Raw genomic sequence first — 25947 nt, 5'->3', positions numbered from 1 at the left:
TCCTAATGCTTCGCTCTTTACGCTAAAATAATTTTATTAATTTCAACAATATATTCTACGACCTTTGTGATTCAGGGGTCATTCTTAGGAAATTTGGACAAAATTTAAGCTTTAATGGAAATAGCGAGGTATTAACGAGGGGCTGAACCCCCCACATATAAGTAATCAAAACATAAGAATATAGAAGTTCGTTACGTAAGTTACTTCGTAAATAACGTAAATAAAAATACTTTAGTGTAAAGAGCGAGGTATTAGGAGGAGGTGAGCCCCTCATATGGGTAATATCTGTTTGTTTTAAGTTTTAATGCTGTTTCTTACTTCCAGCTGAAAAAAACTTTTTCAGATTTATTTTGGCATTGTTTTTTTAAATAATACTAGTAAATCCTGCGCTCTCTTCATGGAAATTTTCTTCCCCCATGACGAATTCTCGATGGAAAGTTCCCTCAGAATATCCCCCTCTTCTCAACCCCTCCCCCCAACCAAAAAAAAATCCTCCTGAAAACGCCTGTACACTTCCCAATAACCATTACTATATGTAAGCACTGGTCAAAGTTTGTAACTTGTTGCCCCTCCCACGGGGACTGTGGGGGAGTAAGTCGTCCCCAAAGACATAGTTATAAGGTTTTTCGACTACTCTGAATAAAATGGCTATCTCAGAATTTTGATCAGTTGACTTTGGGAAAATAATTAGCGTGGGAGGGGGCCTAGGTGCCCTCCAATTTTTTTGGTCACTTAAAAAGGGCACTAAAACTTTTCATTTCTGTTATATTGAGCCCTCTTGCCACATTCTAGGACAACTGGGTCGATACAATCACCCCTGGGAAAAAAAACAAAAAACAAACAAACAAACAAACAAATAAACACGCATCCGTGATCTGCCTTCTAGCAAAAAATACAAAATTCCACATTTTTGTAGATAGGAGCTTGAAACCTCTACAGTAGGGTTCTCTGATACGCTGAATTTGATGGTGTGATTTTCGTTAAGATTCTATGACTTTTTTCTAAAAAACGCAAATTTCCTCAGGCTCGTAACTTTTGATTGGTAAGACTGAACTTGATGAAACTTATATATTTAAAATCGGCATTAAAATGCAATTGTTTTTATGTAGCTATTGGTATCAAAATTCTATTTTTTTGAGTTTTGGTTACTATTGAGCCGGGTCGCTCCTTAATACAGTTCGTTACCACGGTTTGATAATGTTTTAAAGTAAAAATTCAATTTTGCCGTAATGCAGTCTGGCGTTGTCAAAAGTTCCCCATCACATTTCATCCAAGTCTAAAAGTGAAATTGGTTAGAATATTGCTTATCAAATCTGTTATCGCTTCTTTTTTAAGACTATGACTGCAATTACTAACTGCCCTTTGCTGCAACAAACAACTTGGGACCAACGTAATTGCCCAGTCTCTTCTTCAAACGAAACCTAATCAAAGCTTCACATCTTACCCCTCTCTATGAAGTTCAAATTTCCTTTAAATCCTTTCTTATTAACTTTTTATTACTCCATTCGGAGACGAACTGCTTTTTGTGTGACCTCTTATGGATGACCAAAAGCACAATCTTTGACAATCTCTTATCCTCAATTCGTAGAATGTGGTCTAAGCCATCTTAACCTTAATTAAATTATGGCCGTAGAAAGTGTTATGGAATATCGTTCTGGACAGCTTATTGCTGTATTCAAGCTCTGTCGAACAAGCACTTGAACTATCTTTAGACAGGCTTCAACTGGACAACATCTAACAAATATTCCTCAGTCGATCGAACTGTTCATGTTTCACAGACACACTTAACCGGAGTTATTACCGTTCCTTGTTTCGTATAAATAAAAAAAAACTAGTTTTTTTAACTGAAAGTAAGGAGCGACATTAAAACTGAAAACGAACAGAAATTACTCCGTATATGAAATGGGCTGTCCCCTCTGCAATCTCTCGCTCTTTACGCTAAAGCTTTTAATTATTTTAAAAAGTAGAATTGTGGCAAAGAGTCAAACTTTAGCGTAAAGAGCGAGGGATTGCGGAGGGTACAACCCATTTCATGGAGAATGGACTCAGCCGGCTGAGTCCAACACGGCTAAGCATGCTCCTCCTCCATCCCAATCTATTTAAAGCCTCCTTCTAATTTCTTTTAAGTCTTCCCTCACAACATCCTTTCATCTTATTCGGGGACTATCTGCTTTTTGTCTGGACTTAGACGGTGTGCTGACAAGGACGATCATTGGCAATTTGTCATTCTTCATCCACAAAATGTCTCCTGGTCATCTAACTCTTTCTTTCACTGTAGCCCTACGAAGTGGGATTGAACTACATTTTTCGTTCAACCTAACTGTTGTGAGATACAGTTAGTGAGTCGGATATCCAAAACAATCCGTTAACAATTTATCTGGAAAGTATCTAGGAAATTCTCCTGTGTCTTTCGGTGTGCCCACGATTCAGGACTCAACTTGGCTACTATCAATACTGAAGCTTCCAATGTTCTAATTTGGCTTGCTGACTTATCTTCTATTGTTTCAAACTTTTTTTCAACTGTAAAAAAACCACCATGATTCTCGGCTATACTCCAACCACCAGTTTGTAAGTTTGATCTTATAGCTGCTCAACATCTCCTCTTGAACTTAATCGATTCCCAGTCTTTGCGACTTAATCGTCATAATATTGATTCTCAATGGTATTCTTACACCCTGATCTCTCAAAACACAAAAAAGAATTTTGCTGATATTTTCGTCTTGGATGCTCAAGTCATTAGTATACTCAGAGTCTAGGAGGGTTCTAATTCCCCAGTTGACTCTAATTGCCTTTGCATCTCTCATAAGGACAAAGTCCATCAAAGCAACCCATATTAACGAGAACAAAATATAACCCTACTTAACTCCTGATTTAATTAAATAAAACAACTAGTTCTTTTAACTAAAGTAAGGAGCGACATTAAAACTTAAAACGAACAGAAATTACTCCGTGTATGAAAGGGGCTGTTCCCTTCTCAACGCCCCGCTCTTTACGCTAAAGTTTGACTCTTTCTCTCAATTCTACTTTATTAAACAGTAAAAAACTTTAGCGCAAAGAGCGGGGCGTTGAGAAGGGAACAGCCCCTGTCATATACGGAGTAATTTCTCTTCGCTTTAAGTTTTAATTTCGCTCCTTACTGTCAGTTAAAAAAACTAGTTTTTTTATTTAGTTTCTGAACGTTTTTGAATTAAGGCATGTTTGATTTTGGCTCTCCGCACATAAATTATTAAAATTCAATTTGCATATTAATTTTTTTTTTGGCTAGATCGCTTTCACTTAATTTTGATCAGACGATTTTGAGAAATAAGGGGTGGGGAAGGAAGCCTAGTCGCCCTGCAATTCTTCGGTTACTTAAAAAGGCAACTAGAACTTTAAATTTTTAACGGACGTTTTTATTAGTAAAAAATATACGTAACTTGAGAATTAACTTACGTAACAAACTTCCATGTTCTTATATTTCTATTATGTATATGAGGGGGTTTGTCCCCTCGTTAATACCTCGCTCTTCAATCTAAAGCTTAAGTTTTGTCCCAATTCTTAAAGAATGACCCCTGAATCAGAAAGTCCATAGAATAAATAGTTGAAATTACTAAAAATACTTTAGCACAAAGAACGAGGTATTTAGGAGGAGGAGAACCACTCATATGTGTAATAATCTCTGTTCGATTTAAGTTTTAATGCTACTCCTTACTTTTAACTGAAAAAAATTTTTCATGTTTATTGTTTCATTGTTTTTTTTTATAGTAACGCTAGAAAATCCTCCGCCCTTTTCATTGGATTTCTCTTCCCCAATGACATATTTATCCAAGGAAAGATCCTCCCACATAGCCCCTTCCCCTCAACCCCTCCCCCTCCAAACCAAAACAACCCCCTGATAACGTCTATACACTTCCCAATAACCATTACTGCATGTAAACACTGGTCAAAGTTTGTAACTTGACACCCCTCCCCCGGGGATTGTGGGGAAACAAGTCATCCCCAAAGACACAGTTATTATGGTTTTCGACTATGCTGAACATAATAGTTTTCTCAAAATTATGATCCGTTGACTTTGGGAAAAAATGAGCGTGGAAGGGGGCCTAGGTGCCCTCCAATTTTTTTGGTCACTTAAAGAGAGCACTAGAACTTTTCGTTTCCGTTACAATGAGCCCTCTTGTGACATTTTAGGACCACTTGGTCGATACGATGACCCTTGGGAAAAAAAACAAAAAAACAAATAAACACGCACCCATGATCTGTCTTCTGGCAAAAAATACGAAATTCCATATTTTTGTAGATAGGAGCTTGAAATTTTTACAATACGGTTCTCTGATATGCTAAATGTGATGGTGTGATTTTTGTTAAGATTCTATTACTTTTAGGGGGTGTTTCCCCCTATTTTCCAAAATAAGGCAAATTTTCTTAGGCTCTTAACTTTCGATGACAAAGAGTAAATTTGATGAAACTTATATATTTAAAATAAGGATGAAAATCAAATTCTTTTGATGTATCTTTTAGTATCAAAATTCCAGAGTTTCGTTTACTATTTAGCCGGGTCGCTCCTTACTACAGTTCGTTCCCACGAACTGTTTGATATGAAACTAGTTACTAACCACATTTCCTACCTTAACCGCAACAATGTTATTCACGTTCATGGCATTAATGACTTCAACGTACTGACCTGTTATACCGTACAAGGATAGTAGCTTCACTAAACCTCTTCTGTTGGATTGCTCACAATCTATAAAATTGAGGATTAAAGGGGCTTGGTGACTCAGACACCTGTCAATTATTAACCAAAGAGCAGAAATTTGAGGATGAAATACTCTCTCTCTCCTTCCCAAAACCACTCTGTTCTTCTCTTAAAACTTGATGTACAGCATCTTTAAGTCTAATAATCAATTTGACTTTAAACTAAGCAATTTGCTAGTCATACTAAGTAATATCCTGCCTACAGAAACCAGGCTAATAGCTCTATAATTATGCCCCTCTCTCCGATCAGCTTTTTATAGAAGGGCTTAAATAAAATTTTCCTAAAATCTCTGGGTATTTTCCTTTTCTCAAATCTTATCCACACTCTTCGGTAATTGATCTCCAGCTTCATATTAAAAAAAAAAGTCCTTTGTACAGTCACTACTTGTTCCTCACTGAGTAAATCCTATTTCACTTTCAAAGAGTTCCAACTTTTTTCATTATTTTTATATATTTTCCTTTAACTTTATCACGGTCTAGCACAATTTCAAAATTTTCTGCCCATTCCCTATTAACTCTTTCCTTATCACTAATTATTGGTCTGTTCTTATCTTTGACTGGGACAAGCCCAAATTGACTACTCTCTCTCTCAATTTCTTATATTGCTCGTCAATATTTTACTATTATGCCACCTGGCTGCATTTCCCAGATCTTCAGCAATTTTATCCAGGGTTGCTTTTTCACACCTGCTTAATTTGTATTTTAATTCTCTTTCTTTACATACCTTTCATTTTCATATGGTCTATCACTCAAATACTTCCTGTAAAAGCCCCTCCTCTTCTACATTAGAAACGTTTCTAAATTTCCTCTCTTAAGACACCATCAGCTACTTCACAAAATATTTTCCTAAAAATTTTCCATCCATCCTCTACATTGTCATATTTCAGACTCCCTAATTTAGATCAACTGTTTCTGGAAAATCCTCATCCTCAGATTCTAACAACATCATAGCTTCCCAGAAGGTAGTTACCCTTCCTAAATTTCAGCTTTAGATTAACCCTAGACGCTACTAGTTGATATTTATTTTTAACTTTAATAACAGCTCTCCTAAGTTAGGACACACGCTGTCCCTATCTCTTGGTCTAACTAGCATCATCATGCTAAAGAATTTACTTCTTTCAGAAACATAGCTAATGATTTTGTAACTAGTCCAGGCACTCTTTGTCATCTGTTAATTAAACTTTCCGTTAATTAACTGTTAATTAAACATTAACTAAACTTTTCTTTAAATCCTTGGGTACTTCTTCTTTTTTACAAACCATATTCATAATGTCCAGTTTCTTAGCTCAACTTTTCAAGAACTGGATTTCACAATCTCATTTCTCAGGCTATCAGTACGTGATTTGTAAAAAAAAAAAGTCAGAAAAAAAACCGCGCGATTTTTCAATTGTTTTTATACTATCTACCTTTATATCACTATGAGGCCATCTATGCAGGATTTCCATTCCGGAGATGGGGACGGACGAAGAAACTTATGGTAGAATAGAGACTCCCAACCATGTCACAACACTTCTTTTTATACGCAGCTTATTTCAGTCTTTTTATAAGCAGCTTATCCTCGTCAGGGTAGTTGCCAGTCAAAAAGGCAAAACAGGTGGTCTGCTGTCCAGCGTCAACGGAATAACATCGTTGGCTCACTACTCATGATTTGTCACGGGCTTTGTTTCGCTTCTCTTTGAAGAGATCCCAGTAAAGAGCAGCTACAAATTCTCTGTTCCGAAAAGACCCCATCAATAGCTAACAGGCTCCAATACCTCAAAATTATCCTCAAAATACAGGATAGCAAGATATAGATCTGTAATTTCTACTTGGACTGGTTTAAGTTCGTGAAGCATGTGCAGACGCAGCTGCCCCCCCCCATCTCTTTGAAATAGCTTTTTAAAGAGAGAACAATTGGCTTTTCCAGATTACATACTGGATGGTCAGTTTCATTAGGCTACTTTATTACACAACTCGGATAATACTGTACTTTATATTGCATAGAGGATACTAAGGCTATTTTCCAAGCTGAAAGCTAATTTGAAAATTTATGTTTGTCCAATTTCCTACTAGCATTCCAGAATGTGCCCAGTAAGGCAAAAAATTGAGTACTTTAGTAATATTTCTGGCGTAGGCAAACTTGTTTATATGTTTAATAAACTTATCTTCTAAAAAGTGGAAACGAAAACAATATACGTGCAAAAAAATAGCATGAATCTTAAGAATATGAAAGGGACTGTGCCTTCCTCAACGCTCCACTTTATACACTAGCTTTTTCTCATAACTATACTTTTTAAAACGATAAAAAACTGTAGCATAAAGAGCGGGAACTTGAGGAGGTGACAGCCCAAATCATATACGGAATAATTCCTGTTCGTTTTGAGTTTTAATGTCGCTCCTTACTTCAGTTTAAAAACTTGTTTTTTTATTTAATTTCTGAAAGTTCTTGAATTAATGCAGGTTTTGAATTTGGCTCACCGTACATGAATAATTAAAACGAAATTTGAACATTTATTTTACGCTTTTTTAACTAATAATAACCTTATTGTGATGAATAAGAAAGCTGCTAAGTCCTGTTTAGGCTGGGAAGGTATTAATAATAGAATACTAATTGCTCATTTTATGACTAAAGAGTTCAGGTTATCAGTTATAGTCGTATATGCCCCTGTTGAACCAACTGACGGAAATACTAATGACTCAGATGAATTTTACTTACAATTACAAGAGCAAATAGAAAGGGTACCAGGTAGAAATATAGTATTATTACTAGGAGATTTTGACGCCCAGGCCGGTAGAAATAGCGATCGATGGTATCTTAGCCTAGGTAAATTTGGTGTAGGAAAAGGAAACAGTAATGGCTAAAGATTTTTGCAATTTTGTAGGTATAACAGCCTAGTTATAACCAATACGGTGTTTGGTCATAAGATGGCCCATAAGTTGACATGGTATTCACGTAATGGTAAGACAGCAAACTTTACTGATTTTGTTGATTATTTTATACTTTATTGATTTTCTAAACCGAAGACTAGCAGGATCGATATAAGACATTAGGGTGTATAGGAGTCCTGTTATTGATGCTAAAAGTAAAGATCACCATCTAGTAGTGTCTAAGGTTAATTTAAAGCTGAAATTTCGGAGGGGCAACTACTTTTCGGGAAGTTATGATGTTGGCAGAAATCAGGATGAAAATTTGAGATAAAACTTCCAGGAACAGCTGAATACTAAACTTGAGAGTTTAAAATTTGACAAAGTGGAAGATGGATGGAATAATTTCAGAAAAAAACAATTTGTGAAATTGCTCATGGTGTCTTAGGGAAGACTGTTAAGACTACAACTAGGAATATTAGTGAAAAAGCTTTATGTTTAACTGAGAGTAGAAGGGATGTGTACAAGAATTATCTGAGTGATAGACCATATGAAAACAAAAGGAATGTAAAGATAGTGGAGAACGCATTATAATATGAACTAAGGAGATGTGAAGTGGAGGGCATGAATAAAATTGCTGAGGATCTGGAAGATGCAGCTAGATAGCATAATAGCAAAATATTATACTGGCATGTTAATAAATTGAAAGGGAGTAGTCAATCGGGACTAGTTCCAGTTAAAGATAGGAATGGACCACAAATAGTGATAAGGAAAGAGTAAAAGAGAGATGGGCGAAACGTTTTGGGAATGTGCTAAACCAAGATACAGTTGCAGGAAAAGATATAGATGAAAATGAAAAAGTTTGTGATACCTTGGATGTGAAGGAAGATTTACTTTGTGAGGAGGAATTAGCGACAGTACGAAAAGGATCAAAAAATAATAAGGCCCCAGGAGCTGATAGTGTGATAAATGAGTTTCTTAAATATGGTGGCTCTGAGGTTAGAAATAAGCCATTGTAAATTATGAATATGATTTTTGAAAAAGGGGTAGTACCTAATAACCTTAGGAAAACCTTAGTTAAGCCACTGTATAAGAAAAGTGACAAGAGTGAGTGTCGTAATTATCGAGGCATTTGTCTGATCACTGTCAGTAGCAAATTTCTAAGTAATATGATACTTTTTAGACTGAGAGACGCTGTAGACAAAGTTGTGAGAGAAAAAGAGTGCGGTCTTAGAAAAGGAAGAGGATGTGTCGACCAAGTTTCGACTCTTAGGCTAATTATAGAGAAGTCCCATCTCAATGGACTTCTAGATTTCAGTACTTGTGTCTTATAGCCACCACTCATAAGCTCTGTCAAAAAGTGAAGGTTGGTTATTGCTAATGAAATGAAACAAAATACAATGAAATGTTAGTGCTCTATCAACAAAATTATAAAAAGTTCGACTTAGAAATATGCTCCCAGAAAAGTCACTGAGAGTCGTGTTGAAATGAGCTCTGCCTTCTGCCATTACTGCCACCCGCAAAATCTACTCTGCTGGGTATAGATTTAAATGATGTGGCTAGGTTGGGTTATTGTATCCTGGAAAAGTCTAATTGCCTCTTCTTCGGTCCTTGGCAAATCCCAAATTGTCATTTTAACATCCATGATAAGACGCTATTTCCTATCTACACAGATCGTAAACTGAATGAGTTTCACTACATGGTCTGAAAAGCCAGTTATTTCATTTGTATTAGCCAAACTTCAACTTCTCAACATAAATTGAGTTTGGTGGCTGTAAGACACAAATACCAAGGTTTCTTCTATTGTAATATTCAAGACTCATATATCAGATCAACTTATTTATTTAAATGACTAAATTGGGGATCTATTCAGTTCTATTTCAGCTGTAAAACGTATCCTAGCATATGTTTTGTAACACACTAGGAACTTACATTGATTGAGTCGCAAGTAGGAGGCTGCTAATCGAAGGGTTGAAATTTTGTCCAATTTGCGAGGAGCGTTAGCAACGAACGGGACTATCGATCCTAATTCACTGATGAATCCATTCAACTTATCCCTTCTCTGTTTCTCAGCGATGTTTCTCATTATGCGACTTGAGCTAAAAATATACACAATTTAATGAAAACCTGGCCGCAGGACATTACCGTATTAAATTTGTGTTTTTTTTATTTCTTTTTTTTTTAGTGCAAAGATTAATTGGAGCCACCAAAAAGAGGAAAGAAAGTCTAAACAAGGGAAAAAGGCCACAAGGGAAATTCCTGAATGCAACGAAGTCTAAATACCCGAATGATTCAAAATACTTAGTTGGTTTTATCAACTCAAAAAGAGTTTTTTTTTTCAATCTAAAAATTTTACAGGAGTGACGAAAACTGAAAACTGTCCCCCTCTTATTTTTTCGGAGACAATGATACTGTCAACTGAATAGACCTAGCTGATTACAGATCTTGGACCAAATATGGAAAACAGACGTCCAAGATCAAAACACATTATACCATTTATAAGTATGATTAGTATTTATTTCACAAAGGGTTGACATGCCAATTTTGACATGTTAAACCTTGCTGAAATAGGAGTGTTTCTCCCGTCCTGAACTACTCTCGTGTAGATAGACATTTCGTACCTCTTCCACAGAAACTTTAAACTCACACAAAGTTTAAACTCGTCACATAGATATTTCAGTAGGTATGCCCCCCCCCCCCTACAAAAGCTCATAAAATTCTCACAGTGTCTGCTGAATACAAACCTAAGATGCACATTGTAACACACGTCTAAAATAAAAATATTTTAAAAAATTATAGCAAATGTTGGACGCGTCTCAAGAGTTTGAAATCAGTCATGCAAGGATTTGGACTTCTTTAATATTAGCGTTGCGATAAGCTTTGTTAACGTGGTTTTGAAAGTGCTAAAATGAGCGGTCCAGACATTTTGAGAGTTATTTTTTAATTTTTGAATATTTATCGTTTGAAAAATAACTTTTTTTATCTTAACACTCTAATTGTGACATAGGTACATTAAGTTTAAAAAATGGCGGAATTAAAAGTCCAAAAACATAATTTGCTTATGTTGTTTTGTACCGGTGTCATTTTTTAAGCTTTGCACGCTGATGAATTAGAACAAAGCCCCCTAACCCCCAAAAGGGTGTCTTTTTCTCATTTTTTTTAAATTAGGTAATTTTTATCGGATGCATAATTTTAAAAAAATTAACTGTAAACTTAATGAATTATGTTTATTTGAAATCACCATAAAAGCTGACTGCTTTTATACATATAACTTTGTCAAAATTTTGTTTTCTTTAGAGTTTATGTTATTATTCGAAAGGACTACTTTTTACTTACAATTAATTCTCAACCTGCGAAACAATTAAAATCCTGTCCATGAACTAATCCAAATTTCGTTCATGGTCACAATACAGGACCCAAAAATTATTTTTACTTTTAAGCTATAATAGCTGAAATAATGTTAAGATTTTGCGAATAATAATAATTAGATGTATAATCATAGTCTGACAATAATACTAATCAAACATCTTAAAGCACGAACGTATCCCTGATTTTTTTTTTTTTTTTTTTTTGGGGGGGGGGGTAAAAACAAACTTTAAAAACACAACAAAAATTTGTTTATGTTCATTATTGATACGGTTTTTACGAGTCGGACAAATATTTGGGGGGGGGGGGATTCAAATCACCTAACCCCCCTGGATACGGCTTTGATCTTAAGCCAGGTTTCACAAACAATGGTTTTATAAATTTACCTGACAGGTTTCACAAACACCTTGTTTTTGGTGCTTTCAAACAGTTCGTGGTAACGAACTGTAGTAAGGAGCGACCCGGCTCAATAGTAACCAAAACTCTAAAAAATTGAATTTTGATATCAATAGCTACATCAACAGAATCGCATTTTAATGCTGATTTTAAATATATAAGTTTCATCAAGTTTAGTCATACCCATCAAAAGTTATGAGCCTGAGAAAAATTGCCTTATTTAGGAAATAGGGGGAACACCCCCTAAAAGTCGTAGGATCTTAACGAAAATGACACCATCAGATTTATCGTATCAGAGAACCCTACTGTAGAAGTTTTAAGCTCCTATCTACAAAATGTGGAATTTTGTATTTTTTTGCCAGAAGACAAATCACGGGTGCGTGTTTATTTGTTTGTTTTTTTTTTGTTTTTTTTTTTCTTTTTCCCAGGGGACATCGTATCGACCAAGTGGTCCTATAATGTCGCAAGAGGGCTCATTCTAACGGAAATGAAAAGTTCTAGTGCCCTTTTTAAGCGACCAAAAATTTTGGAGGGCATCTAGGCCACCTCCCACGCTCATTTGTTTCCCAAAGTCAACGGATCAAAATTTTGAGATAGCCGTTTTGTTCAACATAGTCGAAAACTATAATAACTATGTCTTTGGGGATGACTTACTCCCCCACAATCCCTGGGGGAGGGGCTGCAAGTTACGAACTTTGACCAGTGTTTACATATTGTAATGGCTATTGGGAAGTGTACAAACGTTTTCAGGGGGATTTTATTTTGTTTGGGGGTGGGGCTGAGGAGAGGGGGCTATGTTGGAGGATCTTTCCTTGGAGGAATTTGTCATGGGGGAAGAAAAATTCAATGAAAAGGGCGCAGGATTTTCTAGCATTACTAGAAGAAAACAATGAAAAATAAACATGAAAACTGTTTTCAAATGAAAGGAAGGAGTAGCATTGAAACTTAAAACGAACAGATATTATTACGAATATGAGGGGTTCTAATAATACTTTAGCATAAAGAGCGAGGTATTTAGGAGGAGATAAATACCTCGCTCTTTATGCTAAAGTATTTTTAGTAATTTCAACTATTTATTCTAAGGCCTTTCTCATTTAGGGGTCATTCTTAAAGAATTGGGACAAAACTTACGATTTAATGTAAAGAGTGAGGTATTAACGAGGGTACAAACCCCCTCGTATACATAATAAAAATATAAGGTTATGAAAGTTTGTTACGTAAGTTAATTCTTAAGTTACGTATATTTTTTACTAATAAAACGTTCGTTAAAAATTAAAAGTTCTAGTTGCCTTTTTAAGTAACCGAAAAATTGGAGGGCAACTAGGCCTCCTTCTCCACCCCTTATTTCTCAAAATCGTCAATCAAAACTAAGAGAAAGCCATTTAGCCAAAAAAGAATTAATATACAAATTTCATTTTAATAATTTATGTGCGGAGAGCCAAAACCAAACATGCATTAATTCAAAAACGTTCAGAAATTAAATAAAAAAAACTAATTTATTTAGCTGAAAGTAAGGAGCGACATTAAAACTTAAAACGAACAGAAATTACTCCGTATATGAAATGGTTTGTCCCCTCCACAATCCCTCGCTCTTTACGCTAAAGTTTGACTCTTTGCCACAATTCTACTTTTTAGAACAATTAAAAGCTTTAGCGTAAAGAGCGAGGGATTGCGGAGGGGACAACCCATTTCATATACGGAGTAATTTCTGTTCGTTTTAAGTTTTAATGTCGCTCCTTACTTTCAGCTAAAAAACTATTTTTTTTTTTTTATTTAATACAGACAAGCTGGAAATCAAGTCAACCAATGAAACTGAGAATTTTTTTTTCAACACAGTATCGGAAAAGAATGTTTTCTACTGGCTGATTCATTTGACGCTGATCCGTAAAAAGCCTAATGAAAACGTGGCTTTAGATGTTGTCTTCAATCAGGGTAGAACATTGCATTTATAATCGTTTTTATCAAGTTTTAAGCAATAGTTGCAGTGAAATTACGATCTGGTAGAAAATGTGTTTTCGTTAAGATAATATATTCTGCTGTTTGTGAACCAAATGTTTGCGGAATTTAAGAACAGAAAAAGTTCAATCAATCGACGTCAAGAGCACCATCTAAAAAAATATTGCTTCCTAAATAAAAGGGAAAGAAGGGAAAGATTATTTCCAATTCGGTGCTCAAAATAGGACAAACTCCGAAATTAAAAGCCAGGTTAGCAGAGGTCATAACGTAAGCGTTTCACTGAAATAAATTTTGAGACTTAAAACACATATTGGAGACTATTTTTATTTCCGTTATTAACAAGTGACACATTTTTGGAATCGACCTTTATAAACGTCAAATCATGTCACCAATGAAAATTCATCTGCTTTGGGTAAATTGCCTCAATTCTTCAAAGGGATAAGTTAATTGGCCATTGATTTTGGTGTCACTTTGACTACTTTTGTCAATTAATGTCAACAAGACATCACCTTACGCCATGTTGAGTAGTTTTGAAGCCTTAGCCCTCCCTCCTTCCCCCTCACAAAAAAATCAAAGTTTTACAGCTCTACCTACAATGTGTTAAATCTTATGTGATTTGATTTTTTTTAACTTGTCGGTTATATAATACACACTCGAGAAGTAAAGTTTGGTTAATGCTAATGGAGACAAACAAAACTTGATGAAAATATAATAGTTTAGAAATAAATTTGGGATGTATATTTGCACATTAGGAGGGGTTGGGGGTAAGAAATAGCATATATTAAATACACAACGTAACCTATCCAAAATACCAACTAAATCTATATATATAAAAATATGTTGTCTGTGTGTGGATCTGTGGATGGATCAGGTGACGTCATGTTTGTTCGCATATGACGTCTGAATTATTTCACACTAATACAAAAGAAGAAAAAAACTAAAAAAGGTAAAAACTACAAAAAAAAAACTAAAAAGAAAAAAAACTAAAAAAGCTAAAAAACTAAAAAAAACTAAAAAAAAGGTAAAAATCTAATAACTAAAAAAAAACTGAAAAAAATAAAAAAAAGGCAAAAACTACAAAAAAAATAAAAACTAATAAAAAAACTAAAAAAGCTAAAAAACTAAAAAAACTAAAAAAAACTAAAAAAGGTAAAAAACTAAAAAAAACTAAAAACTAAAAAAGAAAAAAACTAAAAAAAGGAAAAAACTGAAAAATAAAAGAGAAAAAGAAAACTAAAAAAATCTATATATATAAAAACAAGTTGTCTGTGTGTGGATCTGTGGATGGATCAGGTGACGTCATGTTTGTTCGCATATGACGTCTGAATTATTTCACACTAATACAAAAGAAGAAAAAAACTAAAAAAGGTAAAAACTACAAAAAAAACTAAAAAGAAAAAAAAACTAAAAAAGCTAAAAAACTAAAAAAAACTAAAAAAAGGTAAAAATCTAATAACTAAAAAAAACTGAAAAAAATAAAAAAAGGCAAAAACTACAAAAAAAATAAAAACTAATAAAAAAACTAAAAAAGCTAAAAAACTAAAAAAACTAAAAAAAAACTAAAAAAAGGTAAAAAACTAAAAAAAACTAAAAACTAAAAAAGAAAAAAACTAAAAAAAGGAAAAAACTGAAAAATAAAAGAGAAAAAGAAAACTAAAAAAATATGAATAAATATATATAAAAATAAGTTGTTTGTGGGTTATGTCTGTCTGTCTGTCTGTCGAGTGACGTCGTGTTTGTCCGCATATGACGTCTGAATTATTTCACACTAATACAAAAGAAGAAAAAAAACTAAAAAAGGTAAAAACTACAAAAAAAACTAAAAAGAAAAAAAACTAAAAAAGCTAAAAAACTAAAAAAAACTAAAAAAAGGTAAAAAACTAAAAACTAAAAAAAACTGAAAAAACTAAAAAAAGGCAAAAACTAAAAAAAAACTAAAAACTAATAAAAAAACTAAAAAAGCTAAAAAACTAAAAAAACTAGAAAAACTAAAAAAAGGTAAAAAACAAAAAAAAACTAAAAACTAAAAAAGAAAAAACTAAAAAAAAGGAAAAAACTGAAAAATAAGAGAAAAAGAAAGGAAAAAAATAAAGGAGAAAAACAAAACTAAAAAACGAATGTATATACAGACCGGGACACCGGGATACAAATGACGACCGGGACACAGGGAATATAAATGACGACCGGGACACAGGGACACAACTACAATGGGGACGCCGGGGGGCACAGGGGGATATAAATGACGACCGGGACACCGGGACACAAGGAATATAAATGACGCCCGGGACACTCAAAGAGAAATCACAGACTGGAACACCGGGACACAAATGACGACCGGGACACAGGGAATATAAATGACGACCGGGACACAGGGACATAACTACAAAGGGGACGCCGGGGTGCACAGGGGGATATATAAATGACGATGGCGACTCAGGGAATGGTCGATTAGCAATCACCATCAACAAAGCTCAAGGGCAATCATTAGAATCATGAGGTATAGATCTGAATACGGATTGTTTTCCCATGGACCATTATATGTTGCATGTTCAAGAGTCGGTAAACCTGACAATCTATTTATATGCACAGACAATGGGACAGCAAAGAATGTTGTATATTCGCAAGTTTTACGTAGTTAAAAACATATATATATATATATATATATATATATATATATATATATATATATATATATATATATATATATATATATATATATATATATATATATATATATATATATATATATATATATATATATATATCACAGGTGGGACATAGGGACACAACTACAATGGCGCGTAACTAATATGGCGCGTAACGACTTACGCGCGCGGGGGGGCTTGGAGGGGGGCGCGAAGCGCCCCCACCAACTAGGTGTTGGGGTGGCGCGAAGCGCCACCCCAACAGCTAGTACTTAAATAAAATATGACTACAATTTATTTTCCGACCAAGCCAAAGTCTGGTATAAAGAAGTTGCTTGACATGCTTCCTGTGTCATGTTCGCATCGTTCGCCATCAAAATCGTCTGTTTCGATCCCAGGTTTATCTGGTTATTTGGTTTGGGACGGGGGCTAGTGGCGTGACTCTGCGACCACAGCCAAAGTCGACCCAGCTCTAAATAGGTACCTGGAGAAATCTGGGGAAGGTAAGCAGGAAGGGTATGTGAAAGCACAGGATGGTTGGCCCCCAGTCCCCCCTTGCACTTTCTGGCTGAAGGGCCACAAAAAGGAGATCAGCACCGCTGGTTTGGACTTAAGGGTCTAGTGCCGTCTTACAACTATATACAATCTTCATAAATGAGCCATAATCCTGTATATATTTATACATATTCTGGAAAGTGGCTCCGTATTTTTTTTGGAAAATTGGTATCTTGAAGTATTCTCGCATAAAAAGCGATCTAGATAGATCAGGAGTCTGAGAAAATTCGTCAAGATCCTTAATAACAAAAAAAACAAAACAATGAGAATGATGTCATTCACACTCGTCGCACTTATGTGAAAAAATTGAAGATTTTCATGCATGGAAAAGTTTACATTGAATTTATTAAAGAGAAAAAAACAGGTGATTGCAAAAATATTTCTATAAATTTTGACAAGGGATTGCAACAATTCAAAAACCTTAAAAAACAAAACCAAAATTTTGATGTTTAGTATATATCGTTGTTAGAAATCAGACTTTATATCTTTGAATAGCCTTAGTATGAAAAGACATTAAATTGCGTAAAGATGAAAAAACTTTTAATTGCAGAAGTACTTGTATATATTTTAACAAGGGATAAGGCTAGGAATAAGTGAAGATGAAAAGGTGACGCTGTGTAACGAAAAGATTGATCAGGAGGGCAGCTTTTCTTACCTTGGTAGTATTATTAGTAAGGACGGTGAAAGCAGTGAAGATGTTAAAAGTAGAATAGCTAAGGCTCAGGGTGTTTTTTCACAGTTAAAAAAAAATTATGAAGAATAGAAAGATAAGTCTGCAAACCAAGATTAGAATAATGGAAGCTACAGTGGTGACAGTGGTCAAATACGGCTCTGAAGCATGGGTGCTCCAAAAAGCAGATGAAAATTTATTAGATGTTTTCCAGAGAAATTGCCTACGGATTGTTCTGGTTACCCGGCTGACCCACCGTATTTCAAACAGTAGGTTGTACAAAAATATGGTTCAATCCCGCTTTCTAGGGCTATAATGAAAGAAAGATTGAGATGGCTAGGCCATATTTTGCGGATGAAGGATGCCAGATTGCCGAAAATCGTACTTTTTGGCCAACAGTCTGGGGCTACACGGAAAGCAGGTTGCCCTCGTCTGGGTTGGAAGGATGTCATAAATAAAGCTTTAAAGGTAATATGAATTCCTGGGAGGATGTAAAGAGATTAGGTTGTAGGACGAGCGTGCGTAGCTGTGTTGGCCTCAGGCGGCTTGGTCCTGCAGTGAGTTATTAGTAGTGGTAGTAGTAGTATTCCAAAATTCAAAAACCTTAAAAAAGAAAACCAAAAGTTTGAAGCTTAGTTAAAATCGTTGTTAGAAATCGGACTCGCTTCAATAATCAAATATCTTTGAAAAGAGACAGTATGAAAAGACATTAAATTGATTGAAGAGCAAAAAAAGATGGTAATTGGAAAAATATTGTATATATTTTAACAAAGGATTACAGTAATTCAAAAACTTTAAAAAAGTAAACCAAAAGTTTCAAGCTTAGTAAACCATCGGTGTTAAAAAAAAAAAGTATTTATGTGAGCGACGTTACTTTTATATACATCAGTATTGCAATAGCGTTCTCACACTTGCCAAATTTATGTGAAAAAAACTGAAGATTTTCATGTATGGATAAGTTTATATGCAATTGCTTAAAGAGCAAAAAACTAGTAATAACAAATACAGTTGTATATATTTTGACAAGGGATTACAAAAATTCAAAACCTTAAAAAATAAAACCAAAAGTTTTATGAATTATTTCATTCCCACCACCCCCCCCCCCACCACAAGAGTCAATTTATCGTTTTATATCTATGACGCATACAACATTACAAATGGAAAGTATTTAAGACATGAAAAAAAGTTGAATTTTTTTTAAGTTTAGTTCAGCTATTCACGGTATTTGAACAATAATTGTAATGTTTTAACTCAAACTAGTAATATGCCTGACAATTTTGAAATTAGTTTGTTTCTTTGCTTGATATAAAAAAAACTCGATAAGTGAATAGGCATACAGGTTTGAACGTAACCAGCTTCACAATGCCTTTAGGAAGGCCTAGAACACGAAAATGTGCACCGTCAATTTCGAAAATACCTTTACAGGCAGCTAAAGCAAAGGCCTTTGCTGAAGTAATCAAAATCTAAAAACGTGTCAAAAATGAAAATGAAGAGCAAAGACACACGTGGTTAGAAGATACGCGAAAACAACAGTTAGAGCGTGTCAAAAATGAAAATGAAGACCAAAAGCACATGCGGTTAGAAGACTTGCGACACCGAGCATATGAGCGAGTTTAAAAGGAAAATGAAGAGCAAACACACACGCGGTTCAGAGAACAGCTGTGGCGTTTCAAAAATGAAAATGATGAGCAAAGACACACGCGATTAGAAGACATGCGACCCCGAGCATGTGAGCAAGTCAAAAATGAAAAAGAAGAGCAAAGACAAACGCGGTTAATAGACATGCGACACTGAGCATTTGAGCGAGTCAATGAAAATCAACCTGGACAGCGAGAATCAAAACGTTTCAAAATTGAAAATGATAGCGATGATAATAGGGTTTGGGATTTTTGACATCGATAAGTTCATCAATGCCTATCAAACCTTTATTAAAAAAAAACTAAGGTTCGGCAGTATGTATTTCATAATGACGAAAGACAAGCCCAGGTAAAACGAACCAAACAAATTGAGAATGATTGCGATGATGATTGAGATTTGGATCTTGACATGGATAAGGTCATCAATGCCTACCATACCTTTGGAAATCAAAATTCTGGAATAGATAAATCTTCGGAAAAAAAAGAAGTTTTTGTTCCACCATCTGAACAATTAAAAGAAACAAAGGTTTGGCGATATGTCTTTCATAATGACAAAAGACAAGCCGAAGCAAAAGGAAAAGTTTTTGTCCCACTACCTAATCAGTTAAAAGAAACAAAAGCTTGGCGATATGCCTTTCATAATGGCAAAAGACAGGCTGAGGCAAAATCGAATGTACAATAAAAAAAACGTAATTTTACAAGGCACTACATCTAATTGTGTTGCGAGAGCCACACTTTGGTCTTGTCCCGTTTTTTTTTTTCCTAGGCCGCCGATCTCAGCTTATTCCTGGAAACTGGTAAGGGTCTATCCTGTGCGGTTTTTACAGAAAGTGTGGACCTCAGGCCGGATTGATGAATGTGGCATTACATTTTGGAAAGCTCCGTAAAACTCTTGCCTGGGGCCAAAAAGGATGGTTTTTGCTTGTCCACGAGCCAGAGCCTATGGTGTGCCAAGTGAAGTGGAGTTATATAGCCTATGTCAGAGAGAAGATCTGAAGTTATGCAGCCAAGCTTTCGTTTCATCAAACCATATTTCTGCTTTCGAGTGGAAAGCTCCGTTCTAGCAGGCAAGCAGGCAGGCACCACTTTCAAATTGAAGATGGACTAAAATCTATAAGTGTTAAAGTCCTGTGGTGGCGCAGTGGATTTGACCTTAGCCTGATAATACGGGACCCAGAGATCGAATCACGCTGCAGGAATGCACTGCAGGGCCGACGCAGGGACCTTAGTAGTCAAGAAGCGTCGTTAATTCTAAATAATCTATCTATATCAAAATAAGTTGTCTATGTGTCTGTGTGTCGAGTGACGACACTTTCCGCATATGACGTCTGAATTGTTTCATCACATACCAATTCAAAAACAAATGTATTCAAGCTGAAGTAGTTCAGTTATATAACTACCCGTGTTGGCGCAGTGGGTTTGACCTTAGCGTGGGAATACGGGACCCAGAGATCGAACCGTGCTGCAGGAATGCACTACAGGGCCGACGCAGGGACCTTAGTAGTCAAGAAGCGTCGTTAATCCGATACAAATACAGTAGCTCAGTTGGTAAAGCGTTATGTTCCAGGTTCTAGGTCCGAGAGGTTCCAGGTTCGAACCTTGGCTTTAGCATTAATACAAAAGAAGAAAAAAAACTAAAAAAGAAAAAAAAACTAAAAAAAAACTAAAAAACAGGTAAAAACTACTAAAAAAACTAAAAAAGTTAAAAAACTAAAAAAAAAACTAAAAAAATGTAAAAAAACTAAAAATTAAAAAAGAAGAAAACTAAAAAAAACTAAAAAAGGGTAAAAACAGCAAAAAAACTAAAAAGAAAAAAAAACAACTAAAAATTAATAAAAAAATTAAAAACTGAAAAAGAAAAAAAATCTAAAAAAAGGAAAAAACTGAAAAATAAAGGAGAAAAAGAAAACTAAAAAAAAGGGAATATAAATGACGACCGGGACACTCAAAGAGAAATTACAGACTGGGACACCGGGACACAAATGATGACTGGGACGTGTGTGTCGACAGACGTCATGTTTGTCGACTATAAATGACGATTGGGACACAGGGACACAACTACAACGGGGACGCCGGGGGGCACAGGGGGATATATAAATGACGATGGGGACACAGGGAATGTTTGATTAGCAATCACCATCAACAAAGCTCAAGGGCAATCATAAGAATAATGAGGTATAGATCTGAATACGGATTGTTTTTCCCATGGACAATTATGTGTTGCATGTTCAAGAGTCGGTAAACCTGACAATCTATTTATATGTACAGACAATGGGACAGCGAAGAATGTTGTATATTCGCAAGTTTTACGTAGTTAAATATATATATATATATATATATATATATATATATATATATATATATATATATATATATATATATATATATATATATATATATATATATATATATATATATATATATATATATATATATATATATATATATATATATATATCTATATTCATAGGTCGGACACAAGGACACAACTACAATGGCACGTAACTAATATGGCGCGTAACGACTTACGCGCGCGGGGCACCCCAACAGCTAGTATATATCTATATATATAAAAATAAGTTGTCTGTGTGTGGATCTGTGGATGGATCAGGTGACGTCATGTTTCGGCTGACGTCATGAAATTAGCTGCCATCATTTTTGCTTTGAAGGTGACGTCATTCAAGTTATATAAGACATATGTTCGCCGTCATGTTTCGGCTGACGTCATGAAATTAGTTGCCATCATTTTTGCTTTGAAGGCGTGACGTCATTTAAGTTATATAAGACGTATGTTCGCGTAGAATTCTATTAATGCTTAAGTTTATAATGACTGATGAAGATGCTCAAAGAGTCTATGCCAAAAAACTTGCTGCTGATAGAGAAAGTCAGAAAAGAAAGCGTGCCGAGGAACTACCAGAGCAACGCGAAAGCAGACTTGCTGCTAAAAGAGAAAGTGAAAAAAGAAGGCGTGCCGAGGAACTACTAGAGCAACGCAGAAGCAGACTTGCTGCTAAAAGAGAAAGTGAAAAAAGAAGGCGTGCCGAGGAATCAAAAGACCAGCAGGGAAACAGGCTTGAGGCTGATAGAGAAAGAGCAACGCAGAAGCAGACTTGCTGCTAAAAGAGAAAGTGAAAAAAGAAGGCGTGCCGAGGAATCAAAAGACCAGCAGGGAAACAGGCTTGCTGCTGATAGAGAAAGTAAGAAAAGAAAGCGTGCCGAGGAATCAGAGCAATCTGAAAGTTATCGCCTGGCATTCAGGTACAACCCAGTCGATGATTATAGCTTGAGTAGATGTGTTCAAATCGGGACAATGTCTAAAATTTGTCCCTATTGCAAGGCCTTGAAATTCAATGGTGAAACAATGGGAATGTGTTGCGCCTCAGGAAAAGTTAAACTTCCTCTATTGGCTGCACCACCAGAGCCATTGAAGACTTTCCTTACTGGAACTACGTCAGAATCTAAGCGTTTTTTGTCAAAAATCAGACAATACAACTCATGTTTCCAAATGACGTCGTTTGGAGCCCAAATCGAAAATCCAGATCAATTTATGTCTACTTTCAAAGTAAAAGGGCAAATTTATCATAAAGCAGGGTCCCTTCTACCATTCTCAGGCGAGAATCATAAATTTTTACAATTGTACTTCATCAGTGATAGAAATGGATGCGCCAGGAGGTACTGGTAAAACGTTTGTGATAAAACTGATTCTGGCATCTATTCGATCTAAAAATGATATAGCGTTGGCAATTGCGTCGTCCGGAATAGCCGCAACATTGCTGCCTGGTGGAAGAACTGCTCATTCCGCTTTGAAATTGCCTCTGAACTTGCATTCTACAGAAACTCCCACGTGCAATATTTCCAAATCATCTGGGATGGGTAAAGTATTGCAGCAATGCAAACTTATTATTTGGGATGAGTGCACAATGGCACACAAAAAATCGCTCGAGGCTCTGGATCAATGCTTTAAAGATTTGCGAGGGAAGTCGAAACCCTTTGGCAGCACCTTAATATTGCTTGCGGGAGATTTCAGGCAAACATTACCTATAATACCTAGATCAACTCCTGCAGACGAAATGAATGCTTGCCTGAAAAATTCTAATTTATTGGCACACGTAAAAACATTAAAATTAACTACAAATATGCGTGTCCGATTGCAAAACGATGACTCTGGTCAAACATTTTCAGATCAATTGCTGGCAATGGGAAACGGAAAGCTCCCAGTAGACTCAATTTCAGGACGTATACAACTACCTGCTGATTTCTGTAATTTAGTGACGTCCAAAAATGAATTGATTGAAAAAGTATTTCCGAATATTCTAAAAAATTATAAAAATAATAAATGGCTAAGTGAAAGAGCGATTCTCGCACCCAAAAATATAGACGTCCACGAAATCAACAATATTGTTTTGACCAAGATTCAAGACCAGGCAGTCCTTTACAAGTCAGTCGACACAGTTTTGGAACCAAATGAAGTGGTTAATTATCCATCTGAATTTTTAAATTCCATAGATCTTTCAGGGTTTCCACCACACGTGCTACAACTAAAAATAGGCGTACCAATAATATTGTTACGTAACATAAACCCACCAAAGCTTTGCAATGGCACTCGACTTGCCGTAAAAAAAACAATGGAAAACCTAATAGAGGCCACAATCCTGACAGGGCCTTTTGAGGGTGAGGCTGTTCTAATTCCTCGCATTCCCATGATTCCAACAGATCTGCCTTTTCAATTTAAAAGATTGCAATTCCCAATTCGATTAGCATTTGCAATCACCATTAACAAAGCTCAAGGTCAATCATTAGAAAAATGTGGTATTGATCTTAATACTGATTGTTTTTCCCATGGACAATTGTACGTTGCATGTTCGAGGGTCGGTAAACCTGACAATCTATTTATATGCAGCGAGAATTGGACAGCGAAGAATGTTGTATATTCGCAAGTTTTACGCAGTTAATTTGTATTTCGGAACCAAATGAAGCGGTTAATTATCCATCTGAATTTTTAAATTCCATAGATCCTTCAGGGTGTCTACCACACCTGCTACAAGTAAAAATAGGCGTACCAATAATACTTTTAAGAAATATCAACCCACTAAAGCTTTGCAATGGCACGCGACTTGCCGTAAAAAAAAAACAATGGAAAACCTAATAGATGCCACAATCTTGACAGGGCCTTATGAGGGTGAGGCTGTTCTTATTCCTCGCATTCCCATGATTCCAACGGATCTGCTTTTTCAATTTAAAAGATTGCAACTCCCAATTCGATTAGCATTTGCAACCACCATCAACAAAGCTCAAGGGCAATCACTAGAAAAATGCGGTATAGATCTTAATACAGATTGCTTTACCAATGTACAATTGTATGTTGCATCTTTGAGGGTCGGTAAACCTGACAATCTATTTATACGCACAGACAATGGGACAGCGAAGACTGTTGTATATTCACAAGTTTTACGTAGTTAATTTGTATTGTATCTATCTATCTATCTATCTATATAAAAACGAGTTGTGTGTATGCATGTTTGTTTGTTTGTAAAAAGAGCGTTTGCATATGACGTCATTATTAGTACATAGGGCTTTGTATATGGACAGACAATGGGAAAGCCAAGAATGTTGTATATTCGCAATTTTTACGTAGTTTGAAACACATATATAAATCTATCTATATTCACAGGTGGGACACAGGGACACAACTACAATGGCGCGTAACTAATATGGCGCGTAACTAATATGGCGCGTAACGACTTTGCTTTGTACATAAAGAAATAAAAATACTTGTGTTCCGTGGGGAATAGACTTCCTCCCACCTTTTTTCAAAAATTGGCTTTCAGAACCCTCTTCAAATAGTTAAATAAAAAAAAATTATAATTTCATCCTCCCCTTCAAATAAGAACAATACTACAATTCCACTCCCACCTTTCCTAGTGGTTTTACCTAAGCAAACTTCTATTTTTTTTCCACATTTTGGTATTGGTGCTTCCCGACTCGGGAGGCGAAGGGGCGGTTCCCAGAAAACAGGGTTTTGCTCATATGTGTCATATTTTCTTTTCAAACGTTAAGTTTTCCTGAAAATTTCACTTTTTATGCTTCTGGATATTACATTATTTTAGTTAACCGTAAAAGTCCTGTCCAGTAGAAGCATTTGCCCTAAATTGCAAGAAAATTTATAAAATATAGTTGAAAGTCTTAATCCAATGTATTTTCAGCCTCTCCCTTTTTGAAAGTTCCAGGGTTTTCTCTTCAAATATAAAATTATTTTGTATTTGAATAATAAAAATAATTAGTAGCCGAATAAAAAAAACAAATCTGTAAAAGTACTAGGAACATATGTTGTTGAAAGAGCATTGACAGCAAACACAATTAAAATTAATGCAACAAAGTTGAGGAACTTAGCCTACATCTGAACAATAAGAACTGGGCATTATAATCTAGAATTAAGCTAGTGCTCTAACCTTGGGAGGTTCTTAGGTATATTCATTCCAATTTTGTTTGTATCCATTTTCAAAAATCAGAATACCATGACATATATTGTGAAAGCAACTAAACTAAGATTCTGACGTATATGCTCAGGGTCTGTACGGGCGGTATAAAATATGTGTCATGTTTTGAAAAAGAAGTTTTATATTACATCCTAAAACTGTGGCTGTCACAAAACTAGAATGGTCCTGGAGAATTATCTGAAATATATCGAGTGTCTGCGACGAGAAAAGGGAGGAGTCAGCCAAAGCAAGAGAGCTCCTCTTGATACTGTAGAAAGAAAACTTTTCCGAGGATAAAACTAAAGCAAATGTTAAGCGTAATTTAGAATACGCAGTATTGCTGGTCTGAAAATTAATAATTTAACAGCAGTCGATAACAAAGGTGATTCAAGATCGGGTTGATAGAATACCGAATGAATTTGGAGCATTCGTGACCGAAAAATGGGGGGAGTTAACACAAAAAAAAGAAAACATTATTCTGTGTGAAACGAAACATTTTAGTAAGATTAATACGACTTTCTGAAGTAAAAGTGTAAATAACCTTTAATGAACAAACGTAGTAATGCTACAATGAGTAATTTAGTAATGGTCCATACTAGAAATAATAGTAGTTCACACTAATTATACCTAGAATGAATGATGCTAGGTGTTTTTTATTAAACGGATTGCAC

At 35.4% G+C, this 25947-nt stretch overlaps 1 protein-coding gene across 7 annotated transcripts in view; it reads right to left on the bottom strand.

Annotated features, from left to right (window-relative positions):
• The window catches only part of LOC136043712 (circadian locomoter output cycles protein kaput-like), a 311923-nt gene extending 286442 nt beyond the window's left edge, over window positions 1-25481 (bottom strand). For 4 of the 7 annotated variants that reach the window (XM_065728604.1, XM_065728609.1, XM_065728608.1 and 1 more), the window contains exons 1-2: window positions 25250-25453; window positions 9508-9674 (exon numbers count right to left, since the gene is read on the bottom strand). In XM_065728604.1, the coding sequence (XP_065584676.1) occupies window positions 9508-9674; window positions 25250-25296 (214 nt within the window). In that variant the 5' untranslated portion in view covers window positions 25297-25453. Of the gene's footprint in view, window positions 1-9507; window positions 9675-25249 lie in introns of those variants that run through there. The other 3 variants (XM_065728606.1, XM_065728607.1, XM_065728610.1) reach the window with 3 other exon arrangements.
• Window positions 25482-25947: the final 466 nt, after the last annotated feature.

This window comes from Artemia franciscana, unplaced genomic scaffold (assembly GCF_032884065.1).
Source record: "Artemia franciscana unplaced genomic scaffold, ASM3288406v1 Scaffold_867, whole genome shotgun sequence".
Lineage (NCBI taxonomy): Eukaryota > Metazoa > Arthropoda > Branchiopoda > Anostraca > Artemiidae > Artemia > Artemia franciscana.
Note: the sequence above shows the minus strand (reverse complement) of the source record. Positions and strands in the feature narration are given on the sequence as shown.